The following is a 19,565-nucleotide window of genomic DNA, read 5'->3' on the forward strand; positions in this document are numbered from 1 at the left end:
TTTTTATTTCCTTCATTTTACTTAATTACCGGTAAATTTCCTTCTTAACGGAACAGTTTTTTCATTCCCAGTCCAGTCCAAGGGTCCATTCCTGTGAGGTCCTGGAAGTAGGTTAGTTTCTAGGAAATATTTAAATAAACTTACCCGATAGTTGTCGATTAAGAGGCATCAAGTTGGACTTACATCAAGTTACCTTCTAGCTCCTTGTAAAGCAACCTCTGGTCAAACCCAGATACCAATTCCTTGATTATGTAACCGCAATAACTTGTGGCCTCAGTTTTTCATAAAACTTTTTGCAGCGTAGAATTACATGTGTCAGGTAAGCATGATTTAATTTGGATGGTTTTAATCCATTTAGTTACTCATAGTTGTATTAGAATGCATAGAGTGCATCAGGCGCTGCCGAATGCAAGCACTGCTGTGAAGAACTCGTCAAATTTGCTCCATTTCGACTCTATAGGGCATAATTGAAGTGTGTGCTTTAGTTAAATCATGGCAGAGTGCATTTGTTACTGACTTTATCGAAATGCCCTTCGAGTTCACTCTGGCCTTAATGAAATCGCAAACTCATGGTGCCGGCAACGAGGAGAATCATTCAAGCGAGAGTTGTTGGAAGCTAAGGTTGAGCTAACATAAAATCACAGCTAAATATCAATTTATCGAGGACCATCTTTTTGGTTATATACTTCGCCGTCCAAGCGTGACCGAGATGAAGACATTTCACTTTCAAACATTTTGCGTGATGCATAATGAACAAATGTTCATGATCGCTTAGCCTACCTCAAGTTGCGTGCAACAAACAAGATGATGATTAAAAATGATTGATCGTTTTACCGGGTTTAATAAGTTGTTGAAATTTATCAGCATGTTGCTCTTGTTGAAACAGTTATGGCGTAACTACCGTTTCTTTAGAAGTCAGTCTAAATGTTGATAACTTGAATAGAACTGATTTATGTTAATCAAGCACAATTAAGCCGATTTCTGAGAAATGTCCAAGACTTTTCGCTACTTATTTAGAGGGGATTCACCAATTCAAGTATCCGACGGTGTAATTCTATGAACTCACAATGCTAGAAAACCAGGCTTGGTGAATTGCCTTTGTTTGCTATAGCTTTCTTTGTTTTGTGATATCTACTAATGGAACAGAGATCGAAAAATCAAATTCGTCTTACCATCGTTTCATGAATTTATATCCCGTATTATCAAATTTAATCATATTTTGGTCGACAAGTTTGCCTCAGTGGTTGAAAAACGAATAAGGTAACGTGATCATAACTAAATAATTTGAATATATCAACAAAGTTGAAATGGTAAATTGGCCACCGTTACGATTATAAAGGCTGACGTTTCGAGCGTTAGCCCTTCGTCGGAGCGAATAGAGGAATTGCGGGTTCTGTGTGCTTTCAAAGGCAGAAAAAGGAGCTACGTGATTGGTGGGAACATGGTAACGAGAAAAACACGAATAAATTAGTGGAATGAAAAGCGTTCGTTGATACCTGTGGGATTTAGACTGCCGGTTTGAAAGATGAGCTTTTGTTCAAGAGTAATTATAACTAGTGCGTTAAGAAATTTATTATTATATAATTATCTTGATGTCAGCAGGCAAGTCAGAAATTAAAAGAAAACGACAAAACTTTTGAGTTTAAAAGACATGTTTCGACAGAAACCTCTGTCGTCTTCAGTTGACCAACAAAGCGTTACAAGTTGAATTTATAAGTACATGCTAATTAAGCTAGTAACAACAGACAACGTGACAATGTGAAAATTATAAGGATAGCTTTAGATTTAAATGATGTAAGTGTTGATTCAAAGAAGGTTGTTCTCTTTGAATGTGAATAGCTTCTTTTATCTTGAGTTGGAAACTCGTAGAGGCGTGATCTAAAATATGGAAACAATCTACTAAACACAAGGCGCGACAATGTTCAGAATTCTGTAGATGTTTGAAAAAGTGAGAGGCCCTATCACTGACTAAGTGCTCACGCATGCGTGTGGAAAAATGCCTGGCCGTTTCGCCGACGTAACTGGCATTACAGCCCGCACATGCCGATATGTTGATGACACTTTTTGTTTATTTCACTTAGAACATGATGCCATTATATTTTTCGACTACATCAACTCTAGACACCCCAACATTAGGTTTACTATGGAAAAAGAAGCTCATCCTCAATTACCTTTTTTAGATGTTCTAGTTGACAACAATAACCCCAATTCTTTTCTAACTCGAGTTTACCGTAAGAAAACCTTTACTGGTTTATTAACTATTTATTTCAGTTTCACTTCGTACTCCTACAAAGTGGGTCTCATCAGGACTCTTGTTGACAGGGCCCATAAGATTAACAACACCTGGTTGGGACTACACGAAGACATTACTAAGCTTCTGGAAATCCTAAAAAAGAATCTTTTCCCTGCTCATTTAATTGAAAAATTTGTAAACCGCTACATTACTGGGACCCTAAGTGATCACTGTCCCCGGGGTTCCCTCCCCACTTCACCCATATTTTACTTTAAACTACCCTATATTGGCCGTTTTTCTGTCGTCACTCAGAAAAAGATTCGTCACCTTATCAAGCGCTATTGCAATGATCTGGATATCAAACTAGTTTTTTCCTCCTTTAAGATAGGCAACATGTTTGGCGTGAAGGACCCTGTCCCTGGCGGGCTTCTTTCGCGTGTGGTTTACAAGTTTGCATGTGCGGGCTGTAATGCCTGTTATGTCGGCGAAACGGCCCGGCATTTTTCCACACGCGTGCGTGAGCACTTAGTCAATGATAGGGCCTCTCACTTTTTCAAACATCTACAGAATTCTGAACATTGTCGCGCCTTGTGTTCAGTAGATTGTTTCCATATCTTAGATCACCCCTCTACAAGTTTCCAACTCAAGATAAAAGAAGCTATTCACATTCAAAGAGAACAACCTTCTTTGAATCAACAATTACATCATGTAAATCTAAAGCTATCCTTATAATTTTCACATTGTCACGTTGTCTGTTGTTACTAGCTTAATTAGCATGTACTTGTAAATTCAACTTGTAACGCTTTGTTAATCAACTGAAGATGACAGAGGTTTCTGTCGTAACATGTCTTTTAAACTCAAAAGTTTTGTCGTTCTCTATATAATTATCTTAGTAAAAGTCGCAAATAAGACTGGCTAACTCTCCCTCGTTATTCGTACACTGGGCTTTCAATCACCAATTGGTTGAACTTTTAGTCTGGCTTTCCTGTTTTATTATTCAGCTCAGTCTCGTTCTCTATCTCTCTCTTGCACACGGAACTCCCTGGAGGAACCGACCGCGACTGCTAAAGCAATTCCGACGACAGTTTTTCGGATAGGAAGTCAGTGATAATTTTTACATCGTCCAAAGTACATAATTCTGGGACCAGTTGTATTAAGGGCGGTAACGCTATCCAACAGATTAATCGCTATCCACAGATGATATTGAAATTGAAGAGCGAGATATGTCAAATGTCCCGTTCCCAACCAACAGAACTGTCATTTAGGTTGATTTTTTGTCATTTAGGAGAACTTTCGAGATTAACCAAATTTCAGTTTATTTTGGTTTGGAGTTTCCGGATTTCCTTTGTTACAGCCGGAATCTGGCCTTTGGGAAGACCTAAAGGATTTTTCACTAGGTAAGGGTGGGTGAAAAAATTACGATAAATATGTCTTTGGGCTTTCTGAGTTATTATAATGATAGCAGGCCTAATCAGTTTCACGGAAAAGAATTTTTTAAGAGAACTTGTTTCATTTTCAATGCGGAAGCTGAGGTGGCTTTTCTATTAGCGGAGTTTGTACGTGGGTAATCCTGCATGATTCATCGGTGCTATTAAAATTCTCTTTGAAATTGCCATTGATTTTGACAAACAACACATTAATTGTATGTCCGCATATGGGTCGACTTTGTCTTTTGGTAATGGAATAGCATGTTTGCTTGCTTGGCGGCCCATCTCAACCTCGCTTTTAAATGAGTCCCAAGTTTGACCGAGATTAAAATATTTCTATTTGAAACATTTTTTACGTAATGCATCACGAACAAATCATGATGTTTGATTGCTTAGCAACTCCGAGTTGCGTGCAATAAACAAGACAATGATAAAAAATATTCGATCTTTTTACCAGGTTCAAAAAGTCGTCGAAACTCATAAAACCGCTCTTTAGCCTGTTGCTCTTGTTGAAACATTTTCGGCGTCACCACTATTTCTCTAGACCTTAGTCTAAATGTTGACAAATTATATATAATACATGATGTTAATCAAGTACAATTTTAGCCGATTTCTGAGAAATGGCCAAAACTAGTTTCGCTACTTATTTAGAGGGGAATCACTAACTCCAGTATATCCAAAGCAAAATGTTTACAGGAACTCTGCTTCAATCCATTACAGTTACCACAGTCCAATGCAATCAACTCGCGAATGCGCGAAAACCAGACTTGTTGAATTGCCTTTGTTAGTTATAGCTTTTTTTTGTTTTTTGTGACATCTAACGGCAATGGAACAGAGATCGAAAAATCGGATGCTTCTAATCATCGTTTCATGAACTTCTACTCCGTATCAGCAATTCCAATTACATTTTTTTCCATTCTTTTGCTTCAGGGTGGGAAAAACGAATGAGCTCACTTAATTGTAACTGACTGCCTTCTCTACGAAGTTTTATAAATTCTCAGAAAATGGGCTTATCCGTTCATATCGCGAAATAACCGGCTGATTCTCCCTAGTTATTCGTACACTGGGCTTTAAAATTACCATTTGACTGAACCTTTAGTCAGGCTTTCCCGCTTTATCGTCCAGTTCAGTCTTGTTCTCTCGGACACGGGGCTCCTTAGACGAACAGACCGCAACCGCTAAAGCAAATCGACATTTTGACATACCGGGAAGGATAATTTTACATCACGCAGTGCATGATCCTGGATGATAATAAAAATAGCAAAAAAAAAAAGGAAAAATAAAACCCGTTCCCTATCAGTACATGTGTAATTTGGACCGATTTTAAAATACATGTCACGGTTCGAGAGCTTCGTCGAGCACAATAACGAATTGAAGTTAACCAAACTGCAATTCATTTTGGTTTCGTGTTTCTGGTTTCGGCCTTTCCGAATTTCTTGTTTTCCGGAAATCTGGCCTTTAGGAAGATTTATCCGGCTTTTCACTGCGTTAGGCAGAGTGGAAATTACTGTAATTGTGATTTTTTTAAATCTTAATGATAAGTACAGACCAAATTTTAATGTTAGTAAAATTCAACTTTAAAGTGACCCAACTATGTCGTTCGGAGGGACAGTTAGCAACTGTATTCAGGTGTTATGTTACACGTGGCGATTTCCGATGCAACAACAAAACCAGAGATTATCTAAAAAAAGAATCGTTACTGAGTAAGGTAATTTTGTAAGAAGGTTGCCTATCCTCGACAATTAATGGCTAAAATGTCATTGAAAAACTATTAAAAGTGAAAAGTGAAGAGGTTGCGAATACTGTGGCTCAATTTGGAAGTTGCGGTGGCTTTTCTGCAAGTAGATTTTACATGCAAGTGATTTCTGCATGATCCGGTGGTGCTATTATAATGCTTTTGGAAATTGTTGCTGAATTCGATATGTAATATATCTCTAAATGCTGTAAAAAAAAAAACCACTACAGACCCAGGCCCGCATGTGGATATGAGTTTATCTTTCCGTTCGCTTCCCTGGCTTTGGAGGGAAATTATCGACACTCAAAGATAACATTAGTGTCTACGCGCGGCCGTGTAATATCCTTAAATATTACACTGGTGAGCTTGAACGTTGACAACAGCAAGTCTATGAACCAGTCAAACAGAGATGTGTCTTGTTTTTTCTTAGGTAGTGACCCGATCTGACGTTCTCTTCTGAGGGGATTGATCCCTCCTTCCTTCTTTCCTTCCAAGTGATCCGTGGAAAATAATCGAAGAACCACTGACTTACCGAGATGCAGTCACGTGACGAAGATGATGCCAAATATTTCTACATAGTGAGCCAATACAGCCGCGGTAGACTGGTCCTTGATATTCGTGAAGGCATCAAGAGCGGAATTCTTGAGATCGTGAAACCAGACGGACGACCAAGTCAGTTGTGGAGATGGGATGACAGTTGCCGGCTGGTCAGTAAACTGGGTCTTGTTGCAGACATCAAAGGTGCAAGTAAGAAGGAAGAAGCCACCTGTCATGCCTGGAAAGCTCACGACGGCCTCAGCCAAAAGTGGCGAGTCGAAAAAGGAGCCATTAGGAGCAACTTGAGTCATCACGTCATTGATAGCTCACCTCCCAGAGTTCATGTCATAATGAAAAACTTCGATGAATGCAGTGAACACCAAAAATGGCATTTTGTTCCAGAAGTGGCATGGAACGATTTCCAACTTTCACTGACAGAGCCAAACCCCCTTAAAAAGGCTCTCTTCTGGAAAAGTATGGCTGAAAGTTATCTTGACGTCATCATAGGATACAGTATTGAAGAGTTCGAGACCAGGATTCATAGAGCTTTTGAAGTAATAGATGAATGTGCCAGCAGCCTTGAAGAGGTAACAAAGGGTGCTGGTATTGCAGGAACGGTCGGCGGAGGCGTGGCTGTCGCCGCAGGCGGAGTCGCGGTAGCTGGTATTATATTATCTCCAGTTACAGCTGGAGTTAGTTTGGGTCTCACTGTGGGAGGAACTATCGGTGCGCTTTCAGGATCAGCTGCGTCATTAACAGCGAACTTGGTACACAGCCAACTTGATGAGCGCAATAGAAGGAAAGTCAATGAAGCCACAGCATCTCTCTTCTGCGCCACCTATAGGTTTTACTCGCTAATGGGAGAGTATGGTAAATACCTACAAGAAGCAGATGAATATTTCGACATGGAGACGTGCACAGATTCCATTGACGGAAAAGTTGTGGCAGTAAAAGATAACACATTTTTGGAGATGGCCAGCGCTGGAAAGGTTGCTAAGAAAATCTACGATCATGCCAAGGAAATAAAGAGCCTTGTTGCGTTTATTAAGGCCAATGCTTTTGTGAGCAGAGGAGCAGATGTCGGAATTTCCACAAGTGCTGCTGCACCAGGTCTTACCATTCCAGTCGTGGGCAAAACCCTTCTAACCGCTGGATCAACTGGTGCGAAGGCTTTTTCCGGATCTTTGGCTGGTTTTGGAGTGCTGACTGGCATCCTTGATATATATTTAGGGGCAAAGAAAATCGCGAATCCCAGTGAATTAGCGGAGGAATTTCGCGCGTCTTCTGAATGTTTGAGGGAAGAGGCTGATAGACTAATTTACGTATACAAGGAACTCCATAAAGATAAAGAGTGCAAGCAGTAATGTGACTGAAAGTAAATGTTTAGTGTTAAGCTCTCAGTGTTGATCATCCCTGATGATGCCGTTGATCGGCGAAAGCTCGGATTTGTGAAACATTTTACCTTTTACAGCAGTGTAATGCTTCATTCGATTAATTTGTATATATCTCAGTGTTGTGATCGATACGGTTTTATTTTCGTCAGTAGTGTGACCAAATCTTGATAGTGCCATTTAGAAGTTAAACTGAAACACTATGGTTAGCCAAATGTTGCAAAATTCAACAACTTGCATATTTTTATTCAACAACTAATATTTATGCTCAACAAAATATATCTTTATTCAACAGTTTACAGTTATATTCAACATTTTATAGTTATGTTCAACGACACGCATTTTCTTTTCATATTCAACCAAAATTATTTTCATTCAACAACGATATTTATTCAACTTCAATAGCTATATTTATTTTACTCAACAAAATTAATTGTTCAACTTCAATCCAAACTTTTTACTCAACAAAAACAATTATTCAACTTCTACCATGCATAGTTATTTAATGACATACCTTCTATTATGACTAAGTGATCGAAAGTTCCCGGACATTCAAAATATCGTCATTCAACAAAATCCCCGTCCAGTCCCCAGTTAAATACGCTGTATTGCGGACCCAGTGCCCCGACCATTAACGCCCATGAATAGAGATGGCGTTGGAAGACGGATCAGGGCGTGAAGTTAGGGAAGAACTGACACAAATTGTGAGAGAATGTGTTCGAAATGAGATCGCTCTTCAACGATCGGGAAGTAATACCTCGTTGTTAATGAGAACGCGCGACCTTATAGCAAGTTCAGCAAGATCTGCGAGCCGAGAGATGACAAATTCTATCGCCCCGGGCATCGTTCCATCTTTTCCCGCCATAGCCACCCCAGTTCCTTCTTCTTCGCCTTCTTTTCACAAGGGAAAAAAGAGGCCTGCAGTTGCAACAAATCATTCATGGCGCCTCAAAGGTAAACAGGAGAAACAAATGAACCATAATCTTCGTATTGGAAGGAATGGGTTTCATGTTTGGGGGTAGTTCGGGGGTAGGGGCGGGGAATTTTGTTGAATGACGATATTTTGAATGTCCGGGAACTTTCGATCACTTAGTCATAATAGAAGGTATGTCATTAAATAACTATGCATGGTAGAAGTTGAATAATTGCTTTTGTTGAGTAAAAAGTTTGGATTGAAGTTGAACAATTAATTTTGTTGAGTAAAGTAAATATAGCTATTGAAGTTGAATAAATATTGTTGTTGAATGAAAATAATTTTGGTTGAATATGAAAAAAAAATGCATGTCGTTGAACATAAATATAAAATGTTGAATATAACGGTAAACTGTTGAATAAAAATATATTTTGTTGAGCATAAATATTAGTTGTTGAATAAAAATATGTAAGTTGTTGAATTTTGCAACATTTGGCTAACCATAGTGCAAAACTTCTATTAATCCTAAATCATCGTGCGGCTATGAAAATGATCTTTAAGAATTTGGTTGAGTTTCATAGTAATTTTGGTTTTGCCACCGGCAATAAAAATTATCTGATGCCCCCATGCGGCGTTGAAATATTCTAACTTATCTTACCCCTCATTGGCCATGTTATATTGATCAGTAATGATCAGTCGTGAAAAAAAACAGGCGCCGAAGGAAGAGTGGAAAAAAAAAATGACACTTAATTTCCCTTCCGCCTGAACACTTTTTCGCACTGACAGAAACCTCTCTAGAACCTGAAAACTAAGAGGGTTTCAATGAGGTTATCCGTTGGTCGTAAAACGGCCAAAAATTTGGCCTTTAGGCGTAAAAATTAACAAATCTTAACCGTTGGTTATATAAAAAGGTTAACTGTAATTTTTTCTATTTTAATAGCAACGGAAAGAAATTAACTTTTAGCCGTAGAATTGCCGATATTTTAATCGTCACTTGTAAAAGCCATTACCCTGTTGAGAACCTCAAATAACAATTAATTGATGGAAAGATCTTTTAAGGTTGTAAAGCTGTCTGTCAACGTACGAGTGAATTTTATTTTCTTTCATACATTACTTCTTTTACAGTGACACAGCGAAAAAACCGCTGATTGGTTGAGAAAAATGACGTAATAGTCTAGAACGTGGCAAATCCGCCGACCAGCTCGGAGACACTAAGCCGTTTACTAGGAAACGTTTTCAGAAATAAACCCAAACATTAACTTAAACTAGTGATGTTTTAGAGAGATTTTTCAAGTGAAACTGAAATCAAGTTACCTTCTTCTTTGAATTACGCACTTTCGTTTCAAGTTAATCTCAAGTCGAACGCAAAGATATGGTCGGATTCCTTGATATGATTTAACGAAACTTAGTGTTACAGATTTATCAAAGCTTGTGCAGTATCAAGTAAAGGTAAGCGTAATTTGCATTGTTTAATCTCATATAACCTGTTTTATCATTCGTAGTTAAACTGAAGTATGTAGTGTTGGACATATGTTAAGTGCAAGTCGTTCGTTAACGCTTCGTATCGACAGTACAACATGGAGGCATAGTAGAAATGTATGCAGTCACGTTAGTGTAAGTTTGTTTTTGACTTGGTTGAAAGTTCCGTTTACACTGGCGTAATAAGATAATTTCAAGCAGTCGAAAACTTATGATGAGCAATTGTTTGATCGTTTAGTTACCCCATGTTGTTGATCGGAATATTTGATCGCAAAGGCCTAAGTCGTCGAAATCTTAACCGACTTGTGCCTCCAAAATATCAAATGTTGAAACATCTATGGCGTGACTTCTGCTTCTTCAGACCTCACAGCCTGAATCAAGAGTGACTACCGCGAATCAATCATAATTTTAGCAGAGAAATGGCAAAAAGCTTACACTAGCATGCCGATTGAGAAATGAATCGTTCTTGCAAAGGACATCAAAACTGAGAAATACTGTGGTACAGTCTGTTACGGTGATCAAGCCATTACTCTGAACTCGTGCATGCGAGACAAGTAGACATTTCGAATTCCCCTTGGTAGTTGTAGCTTCCTTCATTTTTGTTATTTTTTCAAAAGGAACAGAGATCGAAAAATAAAATGAATTGCTTATTATAATTATTTCATACTCTCCTACACCGTATCAACAAGTTCAGCTACATTTGGGTCGAAATTTTTGGTTTTGCGTTGGAAAGGAAATAAGTTTACATGAACAGTGCTCTCCATGAGAAGTTTGATAAATTCTCAAAAATGTTGTTTAATAAATTCTCAAAAATTCCTCAAACTGTCACCGGCGATTAGGACCAGCCGATTTTTTCTTTTTTTTTACTAGCCTGAGGATTGTGGTTTATAATTTCTATTTCGTCTGAATCTTCGGCTTGGCCTGCTCGCTTTCTTTTAATCGCTTTCGCGAGAAAGAACTCGGCGACAGCGACCGCCGAAGGAAAACAACATATAAACAGACAGGAAGCAATACCTCACTACCGCACAGAGTATTCGATCTTGGTTTATAACAAGCGAAAAGAAGGAAAGGAAATCCCGTTTCTTGCCAGCACAGCTATCTCTTAGGTCGAGTTTTGGAATACATTTATGTTCGATAAACTTTACCGAACACAATTAAGAGGCGACTGAACTGCATTGACTCAAGGTGATCAAATCGTAGATCAACTCAGTGTTGGGTTTCGGCCTTTCCGGATTTCCTGTTTTCCGGGAATCTGGCCTTTGACTTATCCTGATTTTCATTACGCTAGCAGAGTGAAAAAATATCAGAAATGTCTGTTAACTTTCTACAATGAATCAGAGATCTTACGGAAAGTATTATTTATTTCCAACGACGATTAATCTTCAAAGATTTACCACTGTTCCGTTTTAAAATGTCACGGAAAGTCAAATTTTAAGTGAATGCGAATGTGTGTTTTGAGTTGTTAGTCTGCTTGTTCGTTTTCTGAAATGGTGTGTGTAAATCTGTCTTTCTTGGACTAAAAAGCTGAAGTCAATGAGACTCTTTCAAGCTAGACACAAGGAGATTTAATGCGACCTTTATTCATCCAATTCTTCCGGTTTCTGATGGGAAATTTACGGTAGAAATGTCCAAACTCAAGGGATTTGCAAATAGGAAAAAGTGTATTTACACTGAGAAGAATTCAAAACTTCGCTCAAAGTTTCACAAACGAACAAATTGTGTTGAAGAATTCAGATATTAACGAATGAGAGTCACATTGATTAACGTAATTGTTAACTGCAACCACCTCTCGTTGTAACTTTTGAGTTACTTTTTGTGAAGGATTATTGAGTAAAAAAATTTTTAGGCCGAGTTTCAATCGTTTTAAAAACAAATTTAGTACCACCAAATTCATTTTTAAATCAATTTTTGCAGAAAAGCCAAAGTGCTTTAAAAGCGAGAGAGAAGAAAGAATGAATATTATTTATCGCCAAAAGGTCATGACCGAATTCTTTGCTCAAAAATTCTGCCCCGGCTGGCAAAATGAGATGTATTTGTGAAAAACTGCAACGAAGCTTGAGATGTTCTGCAAAGTGACTCGAGCGAAACGGTTACCGCCCGCCGTGAGCGGGCCGGATGGCGAGAATACTGCCCGCTCTCGGAACCAATCAGATTGCAGGATTTGTAGAATACCGCCTGCTCACGAACTGAGAAATAAATGAATAAAGGCTGATAGTTTCTAAAGAAACTGTTTAGGGCTGCGTCGGTGGGGGTAACGAAATAATTTGAATATATCAACAAAGTTGAAATGGTAAATTGGCCACCGTTACGATTATAAAAGCTGACGTTTCGAGCGTTAGCCCGTCGTTTTGAAGGCAGAAAATGGAGCTAAGTTATTGGTGGGAACATGACAACGAGAAAACACGAATAAATTTGTGGAATCAAAAGCGTTCGTTGATACCTGTGGGATTTAGACTGCCGGTTTGAAAGAGGAGCTTTTGTTCAAGAGTTTTACGGCTTTCCGTGCTACCTAAGTGTTAGGAAAGACCGCAGATTGCCATATGTTGCTTAGAATGATTAGGTAAATTAAAATGTCTAGCGACTGGTTTCGATGTGTCCTTGTCATTCCTCTCTACGTCGCGAAGGTGTGCTCGCAGAAAAAAATGAATGATTATATCTCTCTCTCTCACTCACCTGACTTGTGAGGGATATCATCAACACTCGAAAATAAAATTCGTGTCTTCAGCGGCCATGTAATATCCCCAGTCGTTTACGTTACTCTGGTGAGCTTTGAGTCTGACATCTCGCCAAAACAAGTCTGTGATCCAGTCAAGCAGGTGTCTTTTTTTTTTTTCATTACTTAGGTAGTAACCCAATTTGACGTCCGTGACAGAGGGGATCAACCCTTCCTTCTTTCTTTCCTTCCAAATGATCAGTGGAAATAATTTAAGAGCCGTCGACTGACGGAGATGCCACCACGTAACGCAGATGACGCCAAATATTTCTTCATAGTGAGCCAATTCAGCCGCGGTAGACTGGTTATTAATATTCGAAAAGGGATAAAAAGCGGAATTCTTGAGATCGTGAAACCAGATCACGGAAGACCGAGTCAGCTGTGGAGATGGGATGACAGCTGCAGGCTGGTCAGCAAACTGGGCCTTGTGGCAGATATCAAAGGTGAGAGTAAGAAAGAAGAAGCCATCTGTCATGCCTGGATAGCTCACGACGGCCTCAGCCAAAAGTGGCGAGTCGAAAAAGGAGCCATTAAAAATAATCTGAGTCATCTTGTCATCGATGGCTCTCCTCCCAGAGATCATGTTTTAATGAAAAGCTTCGATGAATGCAATGAACACCAAAAATGGCATTTTGTTCCAGAAGATGCATGGGACGATTTCCAACTTTCACTGACGGAGCCAAATCCCCTTAAAAAGGCTCTCTTCTGGAAAAATATGGCTGAAAGTTATCTCGACGTCATCATGGGATACAGCATTAAGGAGTTTGAACTTAAAGTCAATAAAGCTTATAAAGTCATAGATGAATGTACCAGCAGCCTAGAAGAGATAGCAAAGGGTACTGGTATCGCGAGAAAGGTCGGTGGAGGTGTGTCAGTCGCTGGAGGTGCAGTTGCATTAGTTTGCCTTTCGCTAGCTCCATTTACAGGTGGAGCTACTTTGCCCTTTGCTGCAGGAGGAGCTGTCGGTTTGTTTACAGGAACAGCTACATCGCTTGCAACAAACCTGGTACACGGCCAACTGGACGAGAAGATGAAAGGGAAAGTTAATGAGGCCACAGCATCTCTCTTTGGCGCCACTTACAACTTCCACTCGTTGCTGGGTGAGTACAGTAAATACCTACGAGAAGCAGATGAATATTTAGAACGGATGAAGCATTTAACGCGCGCAGAATCCAATGCGTCAGCTTGCACGACCAGCCAAGCCGAGGAATTAAAGAGGCTCGTCGCGTTTACTCTCCCAGTCGAAGGCGAAACCCTTACAACAGCTGGATCAACTCGTGCGGAGGATCTTTCCAGATCGTTGGCTGGTTTTGGAGTGCTGGCCGGCATCTTGGACATATATTCAGGGGTAAAGACGATCGCCAGCAGCCGTGAATTAGCGGAGGAATTTCGCCAGTCTTCTGAATGTCTGAAAAAAGAGACTGACAGACTGATACGCCTTTACAAGAAGCTCCACCAAAACGAAGAGAGCACGAATTAGTGCCTCCGTCAAAATGAAGGTGGCAAGGAGTAATGTTATAGGAGAGAATGTTCTCCTGTGTTGTATAATTACTGAAAGTTAGCTTATAATGATATAATCGCTCGAGAACGTTCATGTTTTATCGTTATAATTCAGTTAACGAACCGAAAACATCGTTCCCACCTATCTGATTTATTGTTCGCTTGAGTTGTATCTCCAAGAAGAAGTCAAGATAAATGACAAAAACACAGCAGATTTTTTATGTTTCTGTTGCAGACGTTGTAGCAGTTGATAATAGTTTTTCAGTTTTCCTAGTCATATGGAACGATCATTGAATGAACGAAGAGGAAAATGCAACTGTACCTCTTAACCGGCAGAGGGTCTCAATGGGTTAACCTTAAGCCAACGACAAAAAAACTTTAGTCGTTAGCCAAAACAATTTACAAAAAGTCAACCGCAACGGAAAGAAATTTAAAGCCTTCAGCTGTAAAATAACCAAAATTTAAATCCGTTAGCCATAAAAGCCATCGCCCCATGGAGACCTTTTTAACATCTCTTTTAACATTACATAAATCAATGGCTTACTCACTGGTAGCAACACCTAGCAGAAATGTTTGAAATGTTCTTCCTTCCGCTCAATAACCATCAGTGCTGAACAATCGTCCGCAGTGACGAAGCAAAAGACTTGATTGATAAACAAGGAGTCAATGGTAGTAAGTTCAAAAGATATTATATGGGCAAACTTAAGGTAAAAAATGTAAACTTAATGCTCGCAAAAATTGTATCTATATCGGCAGGAAAGAATCTTCAAATCACTTGTTACAAATGAATTGGGATGCGGTTCGCTAATTAAGACAAACATCGAACAATTTGGTAACTTTAAATAATAGAGTGCTTTATACGAAGAAAAATCTGAGAACTCCACTAAGTCCTTTGACTGTTTAGATTTTGCCCAAGTCATTTGTTTGTCAGTTCAGTCTAATACGTAGATGAAACTTCTCAATAAATTTCAAGAAAATATGAATCAAACGCGTTCCTGAGTGAAGTAAAAAGCGTTAGTGCTAAACACATTTAAGGGAACTAACATTATGCAGGTATACTTTTGTCAGTTCCGCTACTGACACCACAGCAGTTATACCTATTATTTTGTTTTGTTTTCGACAGCGAGAAAAAATGAAAGGGGTGGAAATCGATACGATGTGGATCGCGTCGAAAGTGACTTAATCGTGAGACAAACGATTCTTCTTTCTTTTCAAGTACATCCACAACCAAAATTCATTGTTTCTTTTGATATCATGTTACGAATAGGACCTATTTGATTTGTCATGGTTCTATTTCAAACGCTACAGCAGTTCAAACTGATTAAATTCGTCTTTGCATTAAACCATCATGATACAAAGATTGCGGAGATCAAGAATGAGTGAAAAACAAACATACCGTGATGGGATGCAATTGTAACACACTTCTAAACACATAATTAAACAGGTGTATCTTATTCAGAAATGATTGGAATGTTGTTCCTTCCGCTTAATGGTCATCTCTTTCAAACGTCCGTTTTAATAAACAAAAAAAAAACGCAGAGGAAGTCGATGATCATTTATTCTGTATTCTTTGTAGGTAAATAAGGAAATATGTTTGAAATTGCAGAAAAAAAAGTTGTATTCCCATATGTGAGAAAGAATATCCGAATCATGTAATTTTCTTTCTATATTTCATCAAGAGAACACGATGTAATGCTATTTTGATATCATCATATGATTGGTTGAAGTATCCTCGACACCCCCCCCCCCCGAATAACCTAAGCAATATCACGTGATCACACCAGAAAGCATAAAAATGAAGAAATTACCGGTTCTCGCCATTTGAGCTGTGTCAGCTTTGAATGAGCACGTCGTACTTTCTTTCCAGGTAAGTAACGAAATTTTTATCATTTATCAACTATTTACGGAATTAAATGCTTACAGTGGTAACAAGTGATCAATAAAGCGTTGGTTCTTTAAAACATCGTTCAAGATGATCCTAAAATAACTGAGTTTCCATGGAATTTTTCAAAAGGGTCTTATCTGTAGTAACTACGCAGCGGATTAAGATCGATTTACCTTGGAAAAATCTAAAATGTGCGGCTAACACCTGACTGTAATGATAACTTGCATTCATATCTCAAGTTAACTGTTTCTCAATCGCTGTTAATTATATAAGTTACAAGCAATACCATTCAAACACTTTTAAATATAGTTGAAAATTGTTCCTAAATTTCATCATTAACGATGTTACAAGTGCACGAGGTAAAGTATGCTTTTCGTTTCCGCTACTTCCACTGTAAAAGTTGCACATGTCTTTTGGTTTTGATTCTGAGCACGAGATAAGATATAATGGGTAGAGAGACATCAAAGATGGAGTTGAACCAGTATTTTTCTGCTTTAAGATGGAAACTACTGATTTATAATAAACAGATCAGTGAGTGAATGATATCTGTAACGGTACAGCGAACATGAATATTTTCGAAGTTAACGTTGTTCTACTCAACTGCTCAACCTCGGTTAATTCCTAATATCCTGTCAACATCATCAAACGTGGAAGAGGTAAGCGAGTGTGATGTATAGAAACTTTTTCGTCTTATCTCTTACGCACGTGACAATGACGTCAGGATGTCATCGAAAAGTAAAGTTACGCGTTTTTCATTAATTTTCCTTTTAAAACGCTTATTTGGCGTGTTTATGGTCTACCATTCTGCATGAAGTGTTCCTCTGTTAACATATTTAGTTTTGACTTCCGCTGACGCATCGCAAGTTAAAGCTTATATAAGTTCAGTTCCACAAGAGCAAGCTTTATTCCACAAGCATTCTTTTGCTTGGGAAAATATATTCTTCATCATTAGCTGTAATTCCATATAATTTTCATACTGTTGGTATTATCATAGAAGATTTTGGTTCAACTGAGTTTGATGTGTAAACCATTCAATGTGAACTGAGGTATGCATGAAGGCATATAAATAGGTTGCTTACTTATAATCTATTAGTTTACTTCAATAATTATTCTCCTCCTAGATTTGGCATTCAAGACAAGCTTAAGGAACGCTAACCAAGAAGATCAGGCCAAGAAGGACTCAGTATCAAACTAGACCTACGATATAATGAATGCAAACAAAAAGCAGTATTTTTTCATTGTCAGCAAAAGTAATGGAAAGGTTTTAGACAACTCTACTAGAATGAAAGGTGGTCAAATCAAAGTAATGGAGGCGAACGGGGGACCGAGTCAGCTGTGGAGATGGGATGAAGGTTGCAGGTTGGTCACCAAACTTACACTTGTAGTTGATATCAAAGACAAAGAAATGAAAGAAGGTTCTCGGTGTATCGTCTGGCAGACAGGGGATGGTCCAAATCAAAAGTGGCGAGTCGAAGAAGGAATAATAAAAAGCAACTTTGGTGACCTGGTTATGTCCGTCGATGCCGCACCTTATACATCACAGATTTCTATGAGAAGATTAAAGGAAAACAACCCGACTCAGCAATGGCATTTTATTCCCGAAAATGCTTGGGACGACTTCAAACTCCTACAGGAGGATCCAAATCCTCTTAGCCAGGCACAATTTTGGAAGAATATGGCTGACAATTATCTCGACGTCATCATAGGCTACGGTATCGATGATTATAAAGCCAAAGTTCACAGAGCTGTCCAAGGCATACGTAGCTGTGCAAACACGCTGGACCGAGTGACTAAAGACGTTGGAATCGCAGGAGTATCGGGCGGAAGTGGAGCTGTTGTTGGAGGTGCAATGGCTCTAGTTGGTCTTCTTCTTGCCCCATTTTCAGGTGGCGGCAGCCTAGCTCTCACTGCAGCGGGTGCTGGTCTTGGTGCTGCAGGGTCAGTAACAACGCTCGTTAGCTCTCAAGTAAAAGCTGCTTATGACAAAGGCGAAGCAAAGAAAGTTAATGAAGCAACAGGACCTATCTTCCGCGCCACCTTATGTTTACAAGGGTTCCTTAAAGAGTACTTAAAGGTATTGGAAAAAGCAGCCGAATTCCTCAAGACACCTGAAGGAAAAGCCTTCGCAAATGATGCATACACTTTCACAGAGGTGGCCGGGGCAGCAGGAGAGATTACCAAGAAGGCTTACCAAGTTGGAAATACCGTGATTAACACAGCACGCCAGGCCAAGCAAGTCAAGGAAATAACAAAGCTTGTTGAATTTATCCAGGCCGATTATTATGCTCTTAGTGGGGCCAGAATTGGCCTAGCGACCGAAGCCGCAGCCCCAGGGCTCTCAGTACCGCTTCTGGGGAAAACCATCATCTCCGCCGGGACAACAAGTGCAAAAGTTCTTTCTGGTTCGTTCGCAGTAGTTGGTGTAGCGTTCGGTATCTGGGATATCGTGGGAAGCGCAAACGAAATGAATAATGGAAGTGATTTGGCCAAAGAGTTCCGCAAGACATCCAAAGATTTAGAGGAAGAGTCTGGAAAACTAATCAAACTTTATGAAGAACTTACAGAAAACTGATGCCGAGAGGATCTCGGCATGTCTTTTAAGATTCAAGCATGTGTGCGTCACGGTGTATGTGTGTATTTTTTTTTAAATTGCACTTGTTCTTACGTGCAACGAGTCAGTATAGATGTAAGTTTCTCAGCTAGTGTTACTTTTTCATTTGTTAATTAATTGATTTTCATCGAGAAGTAGGATTTGATTGTGTATTTCAGTGTGGTGTGTAAGGAGAAAGATATGTGTGTGGCCTTTTTCACTGAGTGTTTTTTACAACAAAGCGTGTTGATTAATTGGCCATCAGTTTTATTAACAAAACCAGCTTCAATCGACTCAGAGGCAAGTAAAGTGAGTAAATAGACTTTGATTTAAAGTCGCCCCACCTAACCTAGAATGTTCTTCTTTCTGAATATGAATATCGATAACGTCGAACCATGTTGAATACTATTTACTAGTCACTACTCGATAATTTTATTTTATTTTTTTTGCGTTTTGTTGGTAGTCAGTCATATTTTCGTCTTTTGTGGCATGTAGGTCAACCCCGTTCAGACTCTGTCAAGCAGTAATCAAACTGATGAAGTCATGGCCCTCAGTATAACTGCAAATGGAAATAAAATAACAATATTGATTGTAAGACTGAAGAATTGAGAATAGTCAGTTGATCTATCAAATAAACGATTGCGTGTATATATGTCCTAACTCTTGATTGACTCATTTCACCGAGGAGGAATGAAAGATCGAAAAGTGCAGCTGTAGCGCAACCAGGTGGGATGGGGGAGGGGGGACCAGAAACCAGAAACCAGGTGTACTCACGTTCCCTTTGTGAAAAATTTATACTTTGGAAAGAATATGAATACTACCACCACAGATTGGGAAAAGAGAAATGCATCTTTCAAAATCCCCTCTCCCCCGACCCCCTCATCACTGAAAGGAATTCTTGACTAGATGTAAAAAGCACCGCGTATGTGTGTAAGTTTCTTCCTCTTTTGCGAATAGAAGTCTCTCAATTCAAACCGCAAAAATGTGAAAAGCATGAAACAACGACCGAAAAATAAAGGAACAAACGAAAAATAAAATAAAATAAAAAAATAAAACACAACCCATACGGAACGAGGTTCAGTGTTCCCGCCAAATTTGATCTTGTTCCCAGGCCTAAACTGTCCAGCGTTTGAGTTGCCACGGAAAAATGTAAATAAGTTAT

The 19,565-nt window shown here is 39.1% G+C and overlaps 2 protein-coding genes across 2 annotated transcripts; both read left to right on the forward strand.

Moving 5' to 3' along the window:
* The first annotated feature begins 143 nt into the window (after nt 1–143).
* LOC111345173 (uncharacterized) lies at nt 144–19,051 on the forward strand. The gene is made up of 5 exons (XM_088740104.1): nt 144–319; nt 5,826–7,292; nt 12,639–13,907; nt 14,557–14,635; nt 17,009–19,051. Exons 2-5 carry the CDS (start codon nt 5,932–5,934, stop codon nt 18,383–18,385), a joined length of 4,086 nt encoding a protein of 1,361 aa, XP_088596230.1. The 5' UTR covers nt 144–319; nt 5,826–5,931; the 3' UTR covers nt 18,386–19,051.
* LOC148719402 (uncharacterized) lies at nt 1,570–3,850 on the forward strand. Its single transcript, XM_088741423.1, has one exon. It carries the CDS (start codon nt 1,997–1,999, stop codon nt 2,963–2,965), a length of 969 nt encoding a protein of 322 aa, XP_088597549.1. The 5' UTR covers nt 1,570–1,996; the 3' UTR covers nt 2,966–3,850.
* Nucleotides 19,052–19,565: the final 514 nt, after the last annotated feature.

Source organism: Stylophora pistillata, chromosome 12 (genome assembly GCF_964205215.1).
Source record: "Stylophora pistillata chromosome 12, jaStyPist1.2, whole genome shotgun sequence".
In the NCBI taxonomy this organism is placed as follows: Eukaryota; Metazoa; Cnidaria; class Anthozoa; order Scleractinia; family Pocilloporidae; genus Stylophora; species Stylophora pistillata.